At 30.0% G+C, this 19,186-nt stretch overlaps 1 protein-coding gene across 1 annotated transcript in view; it reads right to left on the reverse strand.

Annotated features, from left to right (window-relative positions):
- Window positions 1–208: 208 nt before the first annotated feature.
- LOC124359381 (protein germ cell-less) overlaps window positions 209–19,186 on the reverse strand; it is a 55,550-nt gene continuing 36,572 nt past the window's right edge. The window contains exons 7-8 of the mRNA XM_046812074.1: window positions 6,658–6,873; window positions 209–6,481 (exon numbers count right to left, since the gene is read on the reverse strand). Coding sequence (XP_046668030.1) covers window positions 6,283–6,481; window positions 6,658–6,873 — 415 coding nt within the window. The 3' untranslated portion in view covers window positions 209–6,282. The remainder of the gene's footprint in view (window positions 6,482–6,657; window positions 6,874–19,186) is intronic.

Here is a 19,186-nt window from a genome sequence, read left to right on the forward strand (position 1 = left end):
CCTGAAAATTATGCTATCTACCATATATAATATATATATATATATATATATATATATATATATATATATATATATATATATATATATATAAAATTCCCTGCTTGGAATTTGAAAAGGGTGCTCAATTTCAATGGAAAAACTCATTTGTTTTAAATCTTGCAAAAATTGGAAAGGAGGTAAGAAATAATATAATGCGAGTACAGCAATACAAATTTAAACCATTACTTATTTAACAATCATAAACTATGAAACAGTAATTAACCTTACATATATTTCTGTACAATAATCTCTATTCCATACTTATAAAAAAATCAATGAATGCTACAAGCAGATGATAACTCAATGATATAATATTGTGCTCAGTGTTATTATAAGAACATATAAATTAAATGAGAAAATTATAATTAATGGTGGATACAATGCTACTTATTAATAAATCGCTGCCTCAATTACTAACTAAAAGCATAACCCAAAGACAAACTGATTTTGTTATTAAAATTAATAACATATTTACTACTATAGTTATTTAAAACAAAATAAATATAACTAACCAAGGATTTAATTATCTTACAAAATATATAAGTATGCATGTGTAAACAAATTTCACACCACTGGTAATAAATCAACACAAACACCAAAATCCATAAACTATTGAACTAATCAATAATCATACAACAAATTATAACATAATGACAATTATACTAAATAAAAAATCTCATTCATATGATATAATATCATGGTGTTTATTTAGTTAACACATATAAGTATAGCTTACATGAATCCGAAGAACTTAACAATAAAACATGTCTCAAATAAAATTACTTAATCATCAATCACTTGTAACCCAATATATGGTTGTCAAATTGGTCACAATAAAACAACATGTAAGGTTAATCTCACAAAATGACAAAATTTTTGTCCCTTGGACATAGTTTAAAAATAAATATTACAACACTTTGCGCCCAGTATAAAAAAAACATTATTCCAGCACTTGCCATGATCAGTAGGAGAAACTGGGGTATTAAAACTTAAAAAAGATAGTTTAGAATAATGTCCAAATACTTTTACCTATCGATTTTAATATGCTTGACCTTTTTTGGTCTTTTTACTTGTTCTATTATAATTTTGTTACGTAATATAAAAGATAAAGAAAGACACAACAATAAAGACATTGTTCAATAATCTTTCCACTAGTTTTTAATTGTTATAGTTATTATCACTCATTACCAATTTTCATTATTTTATTTAATCTTCTATAAACTAAAACCGATTGAGCAGTTTACCGTCAGTGCCCATTGTTCACGATTCTATCCCAGTTGTTCATGTTTATAAAAACCAAGATATTATTATCTGTGTTTCATATATTATGATTATTTATTGTTTTTTCCTGATGCCTGCCACACAGAAAATCATATTTCAGGGCAAAAAATTTTTTATCTCATTTGCATATTGAATTATTATCTGTAAAGCATAGACAAAGCAAAATATTTTAAACAAATAAGTGTTAATTTCAAAAATATGAACCATCAAAACTTACTGACTATGTAAGTATAATTTATTATTAAAATGTTTACTCCTGATACATATACGTCTCAATGTTTGTATATTAATTAGTGAGAGAAACTGACATTTTGTGTTTGCCTGACTAAAAATAATCAATAAAATATAAGGAAGTGGAATTCGGCTCTGCTGCTTAAATTTTGTTCTCATTACTTCACAATAGTTATGACAAATTAAACAATGATTTTGGAATAATTATAAACACAAATCTTTAAACTGTAATTACTTCATTTTGTGAGATTTACCGGTAGAAGATGCTACATTACTTAGTATAGCTGACTATGATAAACAGTGTAATTTAAACCTATTATTTCAATGTGGCTGTATTTTTATTAGGTTTGTCTATTTTAACAATTTTGTCAGCCAAGAATCAGTATACAAGCAACTGAGGATAAGATGTTAGTCCATAAAACATCTCAAAATACTTTTTCAGAAAAGTACTTGTTATTTAAATTTATAAAAACAAGAATGTACTAAAACAAAATACACAGTTTTTTGGTGAACCATAAACAAACATTTCTTTTCTAATCAAATAACCCGTAACAGCAATCTTCATTTGTAGCTAAACCTATTACTATCATTCATCCATAATTAAAATTCTATTCAGATATTACGTTATTAATTACTGTAATAGGCAAACAAGCAATAATTAAATTGAAGTTGAAAATAGCCATACTTATGAGCAAATTTTGAGTCAATTTATATATAATGTAATCTAGTTGCTGTACAAATTTTCAAAGCAATGCATAAGCTGTCCGCCAAATAGAATGTTGGTACCTTAACGTGGCTAAGGATTGCCTTGAAATAAATATCCGACAACAAACAAAATTCTGATTGTTCTATTAAATCAGAATTATTTCATCAATTAATGTTTACTTATTGATGAATTAAACTTTAAATAAAGTTGTTTATTTTATTTTACTCGGACTCGGTTATGTTTTTTATAGTAAGTGACAACATAGTGAACCGGAATCCTTATACAGTACCTTTAATCATAGATCTGGTGTGATACTTCATGTGCTTTTTTCAAAATTCACTAATCAAATGCATGATTGATGTATGTTGCAAATTTGTCTGTATTAAGTGAAGGAAGAGATTTCAGTGTTCAATAGGTTATGTTTGCTAAAGTACATTTAAATAACCATAGTAAATACAAGAAAACAATTCTTTTTACAAAACAATGTTTTTTTGTTTAAGTTCCACTGACCTGGAATGTCAAACAAATGTGGTCTTTGATCAGTTGGTTTTCAAAGCTATAATGTAAAAATGAATTGTCAATAGAGAAAATAAATAATTTTTTGTAATTTAATTAATATTTGATGTTTTATAACCTTCTTTGTAAATATTTACAAACAAAATTTCCAGCAAATACCTGAACTACCACACTATTGTGAGTGAACATGAAATAGAAAAAACAATGTTTTACTTACTGACCTATCATTGCATGTCTGTTTATGTTTCCATAATAAATATGAATTATGAAAATTGGAAATTACTGTTATTATTCTTAGAAAAAAGGACGTCCATCTTGAGGCCTTGTTTCGTGACTGAATTTTACAAATTTTAACACTATTGTTTACTCATGTTATGGTCTAATAAGCAAATTCAGTTACTTTTGGGCACTTACATTTTTATTTCTACCACTTCTATTTTTTGTAATAAATTCCTGATAGTTCAAAAAATATGTGATAATAAATGAACGCAAAAATATATAAATCTAAATCATTCTGCAGGCAGATTTAGTTTTATACTGTGTGTGTGTGTGTGTGTGTGTGTGTGTGTGCGCGCGCGCGCGCGCGTGCGTGCGTGCCCATATGTATTTTGAAATTGAAATTTTAACAATTTTTTATGTCTTTGATTTTTAACAATAATAAATTCCCATTTCTAAAGAGTAGTTAAAGTTAAAGAGTAGTTCATGAACAACTTCAAAAAAACATTTCATTTATCTCATAATTGTTCTATAAGCACTTACTGTGTTTCTAAATACATTTATTTCAAAAATATATATGTTAAATAATATATCATACATATATCATGAGCAAAGCATATAATTTTGGAAATTTCTTCAAACATCTGGTGTTCAACTGTACCAACACACCAGATCTACAATCAGAGATCAAGGTTTAACATGGTATATCAAGGTGTATATACTTTATTTACACAATTTAACTATATTATTTTGATTTAATTTGTAGAATTGACATTGCTGATTTAAACAGAGAGAAATTGGTTCAATAAAAACAAAACAAAAATGTTATTACCACTTGATCTTATAGACTTTAACTCAATTGAAATAAGTTCCCCTACAATAATACTAAAATTATGTCTATAACTTATGTCACTTTAATATTTTTATAGATTAAAATTCACAAATATTATTTTTCTTTACTTTTTTATAAAAAAGTTTTATTACTTAATTGGCTAGTCAAAATTGAAAGTACATGTCTTGTTATAGATAAAAGCCCACTTAGATCATAACTGAAAGTTACCCAATTCGAGTTGGTACTGAAGACAGCTGACTGCAAATCAAACATGGAAACTGCTGTTTCATATAAACTACAAGCAAAAAAATACTCTATATTCAAAATGTTGTAAAGGTCACTTATGAATGGAGAGAAGTAGACTTATCATACAACTTGATAACGGTCAGTTTTCTTACAACAGAACTAATCATTTATTAAACAAATAATAAATATTTCTATTTACAATAGATTTTTGATTCACGTTTCATCTCAATAGTATACAATCAGATAAGTTGGTAACTAAAAAGTAAGAAAGCTTATAAAAACTTAAATTGGCACCACACATACTGGAAGAAACCTAGGAATGGAAGATTATTACACCACAGACATTTTGTACTAAGCACAACTCCTTGATAAAATTATCAGAAAACAATCTTTCTTAACATAAGCTAAATTAGGAAGAAACAAGACTAGATAATAAACACAACGGGTGACTTGCAAAGCTTAAAACTAATGTTATAAAAAATGGAATTCACAACTTTAAGTAACATAAAATTTATCTCCTGACAACTCATTAGTGAGTACCATTTAACCAACTAATTATCTACTTCTAAGTTAATTTGTAAAACTAAGTTAAAAACTAATAAATCTAACCAAGAAAAGAATTATTTTTATATTAAGTAAGACTGTGTTGGAATGACTAATTTCAGTTAATCAAAGCAACTTATACTTATAACTATTATAGTATTATGATCACCTCCCCATAAACTTAACCCATGGCTTATACCAGGTTAGCTTTGATGCTATTTTACTGAGTTTTACCATCATGACCCCACACCGTACGATCTTTCCATTTTCCAAATTAGATTTAAACTTGAACCTTTAAAAGAATAGCTGACATTATATTGTTAATAATTATGTTCTCTAAAAAGATTAACCAATGATAAAACATCAAAATGAAAAAAGGTCAGCCCCAAATATATGGAGAGGGGGTATATTGGAAACCTACTGTTAATGAGATTAGTAAATAAACTAAAGATGCATTAGAGGGAAGGTTTCTTATGATGAAGGGGGTTTCCCACTTGAGACTATCTGCCAGGAAAGGCAGACATAAAATATCAAGTACAAGAAAACAATTTGCCAAATATATCATTACATTTATTTTAGAAATGTCTGGTTTCTATTTGTTATTCGAAAATCTATTTAAAGATACAATTATCAGTATCTCAGATTAATGTGTCAACATCTAAAATACCACAAAAGGCTCAATAACAGTTTTACTTTGTACCATTATAATCCATTCGCTCCTAGAGCTAACACAGGACCATATTGCTCTGCTCAGCTCAAGACTAGAAACTGTGCTAAAATTTAACTTGATCTTTGTTACTCACAATTTGTTAAAAGGTTTAATAGTTATGACAATAACAGCTTTTTAATGTAAGTTGATGCAATGAACATGACTATTTAGAGAGCAGTTATAATATTAAGAATTGACAAAGAAACCTATCAGTTAAGGCTGGTGAAACACTAAAGGTTGAAATACGTGTTCTCCACAGCTGCTTGTAGTAGTATCTCAATTAGTGTCTGCACTTAACTCATGGAAAATATGTTTTATGATGGTTACAGTTGTTTTTAATATATAAAAATTAGAATGTCTCAACAATTATCTAATTATTTTTTAGGAAGGCTGAGATATCCCATTAGACTAGAGAATATTCCAGTAAATGGTATTTAACATGTCAAAATATGCCTTTTGAATTCTCAAGAATATAAATTCATTAAAAATAAAAGGTATGGTAGTCTTGTGGTTTCAGGTATAACAACTTAATACTAAAAGAGATTAGCAAAGACCTCACAGTTATTTAAGACCAGAAGTAAATCCTTAAACTATGAACATATTTACATTACATTATTATATAACCAATTATGACATATTCATTTATACATCCATTAATATAGAAAACTATAAAACATGCAACTAAAGAAAAAAACTGTTTAAAAGTCACCAAGAAGTACTCATTTTATTTCATTGGCACATATTTAAATAGGCACAACAATACTATAGTGTTTCTGAATTATTGCAAGTTAATTTAATGTTAACTGAAGTGTTTATAACAATGCCTTTTCAACTGTGTGTTGTTTTTTTTTCTAATTGGGCAGTTTTAAGTCTGATCAATTTAAAATTCGTTTTGTAAGTGTAATGTCATAGTGATAACACTGGTACAAGAAGAGACTCTCAAAGAGCCTCTTGATGTCAGATCTACGAAGTCTTCTGTGCCGCTTTGTTAATTTTGGGCGTGATGGAGAGGATGTTGACACTGACATAGAGAGGATCCTCAAACTCAGGACACAAGTCCATGATCTTGGCCTCAATGTTGCGCACCAGCAGGACAGACATCACTCCTGACGACTGGGAGAGTTTGGGCTGGCCTTGTGCATCCAGAGTTGTCAGGATCACTCTGCAAAAAACATTAGTTACAATAGGGAGACTCATACTCAGGCCACTATTACTCTTATGATAACATTGTTTTACTAATGGCCCCTGGATCAATATTCTTCCAGTAGATATTCCATACCTTTCCATCCCCAGTAAGGTATAGAGAGAAGCTAGATTATCATCCTGTGTACAACTGACCTGAGCATGACTCTGCGGGGCCGGTGATCGTTGAGTGTGACGTCCTCTGTCGCCCGTCGCACAGTCAACACGTTGTTGAGTGTGGACCATACCAGGTCCAGACCAAAGTTGAATACCTTCCAGCGCCAGGTGTTGCTCTCCTTGCTCTCCAGAATCCGGCCACAGCGCACACATGATGCGAAGAACACATCATCAGATACTTTGTCATTGTTTGGGCTATAAACATTTCAAGAATAATTCAATCAGATCCAGCTTAATAAAGACATATTATACATTTTACTCTTTTAGATCTCAGCCATTATAAAAGATATCTACAGAAAGACTCAACATTACACTGAAAGGGATATGCTAAGAATTGGCCCATTTTGTAAACTGTTGCAAATATACATACATATATATATATATATATATATATATATATATATATATATATATATATATATATACAGTATTAGCCAAAATAAACAGTACTGAATTGGTAATATTTTATTATGGTAAACACAGTAACATTACATATAGATTTTACCAATAAATACAAGTAAAAGGAAGCAAAATCGGTTAAACTTGGGTATTAACATGTTCAATATGACCTTTCTCCTGAGTCTTGTTGCCTTCAAAAAGTATGGTATGCCTTCTATACCCCTCCCAGACACAGCTCACTAAATGGTTACATGCTTACTATGCTGTAGCCTCTCTACAACAATGTCAGGACGTTCAAATCCAAAGAAACATGTTTTCTGCTTGTTTATGAAACCATTAATGTGCACATGACATTCATCTGTAAACAATACATCGCTCAGAACCTCAAGTTCTTTATAACGTATTGCTAACATTGAAGCACAGTACTGAACTCTGGCTAGTTTGTTTCTACAGTTCAAAGGTTGTCCAGTTTGTATCCTGTAGGGAAAACCACCAATGTTTTTGAACATTCTTCGCATTGACGTATTGCTAATATTAATTTTAAGAGAAGCTCGCATTGGGCTTCTTTCGGTGACTGTAACACTTGCTGCAACACTCTTCCGTGGTTTTCCTTTGTACAGACAGTGGTTGGGCGACCTGAAAAGCCCTTTCTCTGTGTCAAAACACTACCTGTTCTTCGAAATGTTTGAACAAGACTAAGAATCACAGCATTTCTAGGCAGGATTTTGTGGAAATGTTCCTGAAAACGTAATGCAGTGTATGACAAGCTTGGCCTACCCGCTCGTCCAATTCCGTATGAGCGAAAATAATGCTCAACGATAAAAACTTTCTCTACCGTTGTTACCACCATGTTAGCAAAAACTAACCGCAAATAAGAAAGAAGTAATGAACATGAAGCCGTGCCAACAATTGTCAATTGAATTAGCTGATCGAGAAGGCAACTAGAGCTGATTCAGTTTCAGTACTGTTTATTATAGCTAATACTATACATATATATATATATATATATATATATATATATATATATATATATATATATATATATATATATATATACAAACACAAGGCCAATTTTCAAGGTTTTTTTTATTCAGTGTAAAATATACAAAAATATAATAAATGTGAAAAATATTCACGTAAAAATTATACCTATACAATATATAATATAATACAATACGTATATAATATAATACAATATATAATATAATACAATATAATACGTTTTCTACACAAATTTTTTTAATTGGTTGACTTGGCCTTGATAAGTAGTATATAAAATCACATAGTTAATACTTCAGATCACTTAAGGTAAAAAGTAAAACCCAAAATAAGTTTAATTAATTGATAACATCAAATAAATAAAATACAGAACTTTTTTACAAATGGGTATGTTCATCAGAGATTTCAAATTAATTAGGCATCACTATTAACCCTCAAACTGACAGTCATATTTCCTCAGATGGCAGGCCATTTTTAGTGTTTTGTAACCGTTCTTTAAATACTTTAAAAAAATTCTAACATAAAATTAATGTGCTACACATTATTGTTTTCAGGAAAATGTGTAGATAATTATGGTATAAAAACATTATGCATAACATATTTTAAAACAATGGTTACAGTAAACTTTTTATGTTGAAAAGTGGTGGAGCTGTCCCTTAAATATTAAAATAAAAGACAGCCAATTTATTCTTTATTTTATTTAATTTATTATAAAAACCACAAATAGTAAACAAAAGGCTAAATTTGGTCCTATGGTTACGATTATTTTCAAAAATGTACAAAACATATAACTCCCAAACTAAATGTTTCTAAAATACACAAACATTTACAGAATTATATGCACTATAAAGCAATAAATTAATTCATAGTCAATTTCCAATTATGTTTATTTCTGAAAAGTGGTGGGATGCACCTAAATTTGTTACTATGGGTACGATTATTTTAAAAAATGTACAAAACATATAATTCCCACACTAAATGTTTCCAAAATACACAAACATTTACAGAATTATATGCACCATAAAGCAATAAATAATTCATAGTCAATTTCCAATTATGTTTATTTCTGAAAAGTGGTGGGATGCACCTAAATTTGTTACTATGGGTACGATTATTTTCAAAAATTAACAAAAAGAATTTAATTTTTACCTTTAATATTTCCAAAATATATCAAAATTTAGCACAGTATAGCCTAGAACAAAGCTATAACAGGCTATAACCAACATAATAAACCATACCCATCTCCACTTTTCAAAATGGCTAAATGAAGACAATCTTCCTGGCAAGTCAGAATCAGAATCATTCTATGACACTGTTTCCAGACCATCGAAACAAATTTCAATATTGATATAATCAATTCTTCATGTTTGAAATGGTATATAAATAGTGGTGGAAGTGTTGATTTATTTATTATATCAACTACTGTCATAACACATGCATGTCAGATCGGCATTATAATGTTGATTGCCAGTTCTAGGATTAAAAAGCCAATATAAAAGCAATATTACGTATAAAACTAACAACTATAAGTAATAAAGTCATCAATTCTCATTCAACAATAAATTGTGTATTAGTCTTCATTTACAGCTGATTAACATAGAGAAGCATATCAAATTACAATTCATTTCATTTTTCGGTTCATTTTTTTAACTTACCAATTAAAAATACAATCTATTTTTTAAGAGATTTCAAATTGCTGTAACACACAGTGAATAATATAATGCTAACACCATCTTACATATAGTTTGTATGACTGCATCCTCTTTATTGTTATTACATAATATCTAGGATCTGGTTTTGCTGTAACATAAATCTTTTGAAATTGAATTTAGATCTAAATTTAGTGAAATTTTCATTGGATCCAGTAGCCCAAGACTCAGATCTGCCCATTCCAAGGGTTGGTGTCAAATTAACTGATAAACATCCTCAATTGAATTAACCTCGTACTGTGTCGACTCTCCCCTTTATTCTGTTTGATAAGATCCTCGCACAGGCCAGTGGCCCATGAGGACGGACAGAATAAGCCTTAAAAGAGGATCGGTCTCTCCTTTAAAAAAAAAATTTAATGTTAATTTCTTTATAAGTTAGAATCAGAAATTAAGATCACTTAGATACTACTGTAAAATTAGTACAACCTGTGATTGTTCGTGTTCAAACTGTATTCACAAGACACTAGCTGTAAAAAAATGTCCAATACTATACAAAGTATAGCATTATTTCATACAGTAAAACTTCTTACTATTATTACGCTTTTATCATGTAACAAACATTTATGATTTTACCAAATAGCAAGTGCTTTTTGTGATTCAATGTTCGTTGACAATTGTATATATGTGTATAATCACAAACACACACACACACACACACACACACACACACACACACACATACACACACACAAACCACACACACCTATTGTACTTGGCTAGTTTGCTCTATTGAACATGAGTTTACAAAGTTTACAAAAAATCTTTATTCAGTAAACATGCAAGTTTTACAAGATACATCCCATGCACCACTAAAACGAGCGCATGCGGGAACTCGTTTGTGTTTAAACATTATGCTTTTTACAGATTTGCAGTGTTGCAGTCCCAGTTATTTTTAACTTATAATTACTTTAGGCACTTCTTAACCTAAATTGTTTTAGAAAAAATCACAAAAGTTCTTCAAGTTAGCGTTAAATAAATCTCTGCGATACTATATATTACAAGTTAATAAACTATTTAGCATCAAAAATCTATAATATAAAAAAGGTTTAAATAGTTAATTTAATAAATATATAGTTTAAATATGGCAAGATATAACTACACACAAATAAACATTTAAACAGTAGCCATATAAAAGAATAACAAAATTTACTATTTAATAAATATCTGATACCAAATATGTGCTATGACAGTAAATTTATTTACTGTGAGTGATTGTGCGTTATGTGGAGATGTATTGCCATCGGAAAAAAATTCTTGTGCTAAATGTGCAGTATGTGCCACACTTTGATTGTACCGATATCTTAGAATCTACTTGCAACAGGATGGGCGAGAAGAGGCGGGACGAGTGGATGTGTAAGGCATGCAGCACTCGTGGTAAGACTGTTACACCTAAGGACATTATCCCGCAGGAATTTTTAACAAAAATGCAAGATGAGTTTTTGGCTAAAATGGAACAAACTATCAAGAATCTATTTTCTGAATTTGAAATAAAGCACAAATCACAACTGGATGAATTTAAAACTTCACTAGAATATTTTTCTAAAAAAATTGATGATTATGATAGGGAAGTTAAGTTGTTAAAGGAGACTGTTAAAACACTAGAAAAATCCACCAAATCACTTCAAAATGTGAACTCCCACTTGAGGAGTGATTTCACGGTACTTAGAACTTACAACAATATAATTTTACAACGCTTATGAACCTTTATCTAAAGGGTATACTTTTTGAGAATATTTAAATAGTGAAGTAAACAAGTTTCTTATTCTTTTTGAACAACCAAAATATCTTTAAAAATGACAATGTATTTGGATGCGCATTAATATTTTTTTTAAAAGATTCCACATAATTCTGTCTCAAAATAAAAACACAAAAATGTTTCAATTTGAACATTATTGTTATGGAGCTAAAATCAAGATGGACAGCAGGATAACACTTCGTAGACGCTTAGTCAAATCCCATGGATTTCCATTCATCACTATTGAGCTGGATGATTCCTATTGGAAATGAAGCTTCACATAAAAACTTCAAGTATGGAGGTTCGTTCTCAAAATTTAATTATTTTCCATTTGTAAAAAATAAAACTTATGTGTTACAAATAATTTTGTTTTCGCTTATAGGTAACATTCCATATAGTTTTGAGTGATTGACATTACTGACCTGTCAGGTACAGTCTTGTCTGTGGCAAGGGGTTATCCCAGCAACTGTAATTTTGTTTTAAGCTTTAATTTAACAAAGATTTTAGGAATGATCCCCATATAAGTCACCGGCTCACAAGATAGGGAACGGACGTTGAACTTTTGTATTAAAACAAAAGTCAAACAGATAATCAATTTTAAGTTTGATAAATAATAAATTATTAGTATTTGGATTGCCTCTGGACGTAATATCTATATTAATTAAATAACTTGAAATAAGAAAATAGCGTAGAATATTTGTAACATATATCGAGGCAGTATGCCAATCTACGTGTCCGTAACTGGACCGCTGAATTTGTATCTAAAATTCAAGTCTTGTAGATTATTTTATTCTCGAAATATCCTACGAACAGACATACAGAAAACCAAACAGAACAGATGACAGTTAGTTTACATAAATGCCCAGCCAATCTCATGAAAGGACAAACACCATCATTAAACTTGAACGAAGTTGCCTATGTAGGTTTCTATAAGGATACATGTAAGGATAATTTTTAAGGATAGAAAAAGGACGTTAACGCTAACGCTCAACCAATAAATTAGGTAAAATAATATAAGCAATATCAAATATACCTCTAAAATCAAAACCAACGAGGATTTTTTCCTTCCAAAAAAAACTCCTCCCTTCTAAAATAATAACATATTTTTAAACTTTAACAGGATTATTATGGTTTAAGTTTACATGTACTTGAGTACTAGTGAAAGTCGAATTGCAAAACCCTTATATTTCTCTTCTTGTCCCTGACTACTTAAAGGCTCAGTTCACTTTGGCTATATTTTATATTTAATTATTCGTGTTTATTCGAGTTTGGATACAAAAGTAGACAACATATTTGGTTTTCTTGTATATTTTATCTTAAGTAAGGTTGGGTGTTTTTTATCTTGTTTTGAGAAATTATTATAGAAAATTCGTTATTGATCAACGTAGTTGTGCATTTTACTTAACTTTTTGTTTGATTTAAAAGTTCACTTCAAAATTAAAGTTTCTTACTTTTTGTTATCTATCATCCTGTGAATGAAATTCTATACTTATTTAAATAAATAACTTTCGGTTAGTTATTTTTTATTGTATCATAAACCTGAACTAGATACATCTTGAGTATTTCAGGTTGACACGTATCTTCTCGCTACCATGACTATTAGAGTTTTCACTCAGACTTGGTGATTAGTGGCCTGGTTGCACGTTCCCAAGGGTGATTGACTCTACTCTTCGTCCTCCTCGTGCATAGTTGGGTGTGATGCTGGTAACTTCTTTGCCTCGAGGTAACAGGCTGATGACTGACTTACTCTTCTTCATCCTCGTACGAGTTAGCTGCTGCCGCCAGCCTCAGCATGGACCCGTTACCAACCAGAGGTATCATGCTAGCTTGTGATACATTGACAGGCACGATGGAGTACTGCCGTTCCTCTCCGTCTCCAATCGGCGTGAACGGATCAGGGTTCGGCACAGTGTTGTTTTCTGGGCCATCTTCTGTGGTAGCTTCCAGGTCCATAGCAGCGTTGGATGTGGCTTCTGCAGGTTCTTCTACTTGTTCCTCACGAGGATCTGTTACAGGTTCTGGGACAGTGACAACAGAATCAGGGGTTACGATAGGAGCAGGGGTGCCGCCAGACGAATTGTATCTTCGATAAGCCCACAAACCGCCTCCTACTATGACTGCAGCTATTCCACCGCCAATAGCTACGTTCTTCCAGGGTATATTTCGAAACAAGGACATGTCGAAAAAGCTTCTGTGTTCAATTATCGTTTGACAGAAACTGATTAATTCATTCAGTTACCAGGAATATCTAAGTATTGTTGATTTCATTATTTAACACAATATTTCAAACATATACATTGAATGTTTAACCCTCGAGCTGGCAGTTGAAATGTCCTCAAGTGGCAGGCCATTTTGAGGTGTTTTGCAGTAGTACCGGTTTTTAATTTAAAAAAAATATAATTTGATTATAAACCTATATGTATTATATATCTTTGTTTTCACAAGAAAATTTACTTTTTATTTATGGAAATAAAAACCCCAAAATATAAGAAATTTATCACTTTTTTACTAAGTTTGTTTTCAAAAAATAAAAAAAGGTATGTAAAAGTGGTGGGGGTGCACCTATAAAAGACATATTGTGTGAAAAAAAATATTTCCAAAATACCCAAAATGTTGAAAATGTTTTATAGTTTTAGAAAATGTATAGTTTACTACATTTTTTTTATTAAAACAATTATGAAATACTCTAAACTGAACAAAGTACAATACGGCTAAATTCGTTGCTATGGATACGACTGTGTTATAAAATTCATCAAAATCTTAATTATTACTCAAAAAATTCATAAAATACATTAACAGTAAGCCTATAAAAATAAATAAAGAAGCTTTATATCATGATCATCGCATATGAAAATGATCCTAAAGCTAACTAAAACTACCACAACACTGCACATAGTCTAGAATACAAAAGCTCACTAATATATTTTTTTTTCACATATATTTCTTCATAACATCACAAAATAAACTGATAAAACACAATCTACGAGAATTTGTACGCATAAATAAACACACTTATTACATAAAAACACTTATTTCATGTAATAAACTTACGTTTTAGATGGACAAGAATAACGCGTCCGGGTAACAATACAACAACAATGGCTGACTGTTTACAAGCAACTCTCGTTTTCAATATGTCATACTTAAATCATGGCATACAAAACAAAACAAAATACATCGATCAAATCAGCAACTATTTCTGATTCCAGTGGTATATGAATCATTGCAGTTTAGTTCGTGTATTGATTATAACAGATGTCAAACGGGCACGTGTCAAATCGACTGATTTTCAGGCGACTGCCACTACAGAAACATTAATATCGACTGATAATCAGGTGACTGCCAGTTGTAGAGTTAATATATTTGCTGTATCTGAAATTTGTATTTAAAAATTAAATTTCAATAGCTGTTAGCCACCGCTTCGTACGTAATTTAAAAAATCGAAGGGCTTTTTTGTGAAAGTATGTTTGGTGTCATATGATAAATTACTATAATAGGTTTTAAACACAAATATGTGTGTGTGTGTGTGTGTTTTCTATTATTTTAGTATAAGTTAAATACAACTTTTATTGGTCATGCTTGTTTTGCGATAAAGGTGTATGTAGACTCAAAAAAATACTAGAATGTTGTAAAAAAAATTACTAATAGAAGGAAGAAATGCATGGATAGTATTGTAATTGGTGATGATGAAGTGAAAGTGGTGGGGTATGAGCGATTGGTTGGAAATACTTTTAATGAGTATTTTACTAGCATAGTTTCTAGATTAAGGAATGAAGAGTTCGGCCAGGATCTATTTCTGGAGGATCAAACACAATATAATGTCTTGATTACTGATTTTAAAGTGCAATACGTGGACGTAGTGAATAAGATAAATTGTATGAAAAACAAGTTTAGTTGTGGTCTTGATGGTATAAATATAATTGTGATAAAAGAGAATGTAAACATATTTGCACCGATTTTGTATAATTTATTCACTAAATCATTAGTAGAAGGGGTGGTACCTGATGAATTTAAAACGGCAGCTGTTGTTCCTATATTTAAGTCAGGAGAAACAAAAGAAGTGTGCTCTTACCGTCCTATCTCAGTAATTAGTAAAATAGCTGAAATATTTGAATCAATAATTAAAGACAGGCTTTTAAAATTTTTCAGTGATAGGAACATCTTGTCCAGAAATCAATTTGGATTTTTACCAGGAAAAGGAACTGACATAGCTGTGCATAAACATATTAATGAAATTATAAAACGTTATGATAACTGCGGTAATACCCTAGCTTTATATTTAGACTTTAAGAAAGCTTTTGATGTACTGGATATTGATATTTTAAATTATAAGTTTAAAAAGTATGGGATAGGGGTAATGATCTCAAATGGCTGATGTATTTCTGTAAGGGTAGGAAACAAGTGGTTAAGATAAATAATATTACAAGTGACAATGTAAAAATTAAATATGGTACTGCTCAAGGTGGTGTATTGGGTCCCTTATTGTTTTTAATATTTATTAATGACTTGATAGAACTACAATTAAACTCAAATATATTTGCTTACGCCGATGATACAGCACTGGTATGCTCAACGTTTAATAGAGATTCTTTAAGACTAAGGATTCAGGATGATCTTAACAAAATATCAAATTGGTTAATTAATTACAAACTGATATAAACTCTTCCAAATCAAAATGTGTTCTGTTCCCCGGTCAGAACCAGGACCTTTCACTATTAAAAAATGAATTTAAGCTTTATTGCCACTCACACAGTTGTATTTATGAATGTAAATGTTCACCTATTGGTATTGTAGACTCTGTAAACTATTTGGGAATGGTTATTGACAATAGGCTAAAATGGGATCAGTATGTGAATAAGTTGAGTGGGAAACTGAGATTGATTAATTAATTACTCTTTATATCACACGAGGAGCTATTTTGAAAGTAAATATTTAATAAGATTGTATTGCTCTTGGTTTGAGAGTACTCTCCGATACAGCATTATTCATTACGGCGGAACCTACCCAACAATACTAAAAAGTATAATTGGTTGCCAACGAAAAGCACTCAGAATTATTTTTAACGTCAATAACAGGAGAGATAGAATTAGTTACCTTTTTAAAGAAAACAAAATTCTAACTTTTGATCAAATTTATAAACAAAGCTGCTTAATGTATGTTCATAAACATTTTAATGAATTTCCCCTTAAAATGTCTGGCAGGGAAACTAGAGCATCACAATTTATACAGATCCATATTCCAAATTTTATTAAAGAAGCCAGCAGACACCAATTTTGTTACATTGGACCAAAAATATTTAACGAAACTGTAAAATGCCATGGGAATGAAATTATTTTTGACAAAAAACCAAAATTTAAAATGAAAGTGCTGAATTATATTTCAAATTAGATCTTAGCTTTTTAATACGACAGTATGTATGGTGAACCCAGTTATATGGAGCACATATAAATACTAATGGGTTTTTACTAAATGTTATCACTGCATGTTTCTAAAGAGTTTTTAAAATATATTTTGTTGTTATTTCTTTGTAGTTGCTTGTTGTTTCATTGCTGATATTTATATATTTATATTGTTATAGTTTTATTTATTTATACATTGTCATATAGTAGTAATGTCCATTTTTAATAGTATTGTAAGTAAAGGTAAACTAACCATTTGAAAATTAATTGATACTGCCTAGATTTAAGTATATTATTATTATAATTATTAAGTTATGCCAACTTACTTCCCGCACACACCTAAAAGGTGCATGGGAGTGTTAAAAAAACTAAATGTAATAGTTGTCAGAATCCACTGCATGAATTTATATTTTGCATGTATTCAACGATTTCCTAAATAAATAAAGATGTTTGAACACACACACACACACATGCACACACACACATGCACACACACACATGCACACACACACATGCACACAAGTAGATATGAATGTGGGGTTCCTGGCTCACTTTTGGGACAGTCAGAAAATCAATGTAAAATACTGTCCATTGAACAATAAAAAATCTAAGAAATCTAACAGGAAACCACGAATGTAAAATACTGTCCATTGAACCATAAACAAATCTAAGAAATCTAACAGGAAACCACGAATGTTAAATAACCGAATCTTTAGCTGTTTTACTGTTCATTGTAGGCTTCTAATTTCTTAAGCTATTTTAATGAAAAAATCCAGAAATCTTCGAAATCTTTATTCTACAAAGTTAATTGTAACACAGTCTTTATCTTTTATAGTCTTCTTTCCAGTAACAATCAAGTGTAATTTTTCATTTTTGTTTAATTCTTTAATCTTTTTTTCATCCAAAACAGTCAAAAATCTGTTCGGTAAGTGTACTTTACAATCTTCCAACTCGGCAATTATTGTAAACCCGAATTTATCTTTCATTTTCTCCAAATTCACAATTTTGTATTTCTTATTTTCTTCTAATTCTATTAATTTCTTGTATTCTTTGAACTTTAAATCACCAACCTCATTTAATTCCTTTAGTAGCTCCATTTACATAAGAAAAAAATTATTGAAAAAATAGTATAAAGAATTTAAATTGCCCCCTACAAACCAATATAGTACTATTTTGTCCTATAACTATACTATTTTTTCAATAATTTTAAGTCTTAGATTACAGATTTTTCTATAATAAATAGAAGAATCTATCACTGTTTCACCAGAAATTGTGCTGATTTCTGTCAAATTCAAGTAAAAATCATTACTTTTTCAAATTCATAGTTAAGAAATTTTCCCTATTTAAATGGAGAGGAAAAAGGTATCATGTCCATACTGCAAAAAAGATGTTTTTGAACATCATTTTACCCGACATTATAAGTCAAAGAATCATCTGAAAAATAAAGATATTTATGAAAAAGAATTAAATTATTTGAAGACTTGGGCTAAAGAAAATCAAATTGCCGATCACCAAAACATGTATAATATAGAAAAATTGCGTGAACTAAAGAAAAATTTTAAGGAAAGTAAAAAAGATCTCAATCTATTTAAAGATGAAAAAATTCAATCAATCGCTGAGAAATTGTCCATTGAAACAAACGATAAAACTAAGTCTGAAATGATCGAAGAAATTGACAAAACTCTTAATGAGAAACCTGAAAATATCATTGATGTAGAAGTTTTATCCTCTATCCATGGTCTTTTCAAGCAATACATTTTAACGAATTTAAATGAAAATTTCATGTCAATTTACAAATATCTTTCTATTTTGCGTCCAGAAATTAAAAGTTTAATCGAAAAATTTCAAGAAACCGTTAAAAATATGAAGGGCTATCTCTCTTTAGAATGCGAATACGAACGTACTTTAGTGAACGGTGAAACACAAACTTGCCCAATGTACTTTACTATAAAAGCAGACGAGATCTTCGATATAAACGACTTTATTACTAAGCAATTTAATAAATTAACACATCGAGAACAAACGAATCATCCAAATAAAGGTTCTGGATGGACATTAAAACGCTGCAAACAACTAGTTTTGAGCCTTAACAAACACGAATTTATGAACGCAGGATCATATATCGATTTACCAAAGAAAATCAAAGATAAAAAAGCTTGTATAAATATAAAAAATAAAGATGATTATTGCTTTATTTATTCTATCCGATGTGCTATTGAAAAACCTGAAAAGAATGCTGATAGAGCAAAACAATACGAACAATTTGT

The sequence above is a fragment of the Homalodisca vitripennis genome, chromosome 4, assembly GCF_021130785.1.
Source record: "Homalodisca vitripennis isolate AUS2020 chromosome 4, UT_GWSS_2.1, whole genome shotgun sequence".
Classification (NCBI taxonomy): domain Eukaryota; kingdom Metazoa; phylum Arthropoda; class Insecta; order Hemiptera; family Cicadellidae; genus Homalodisca; species Homalodisca vitripennis.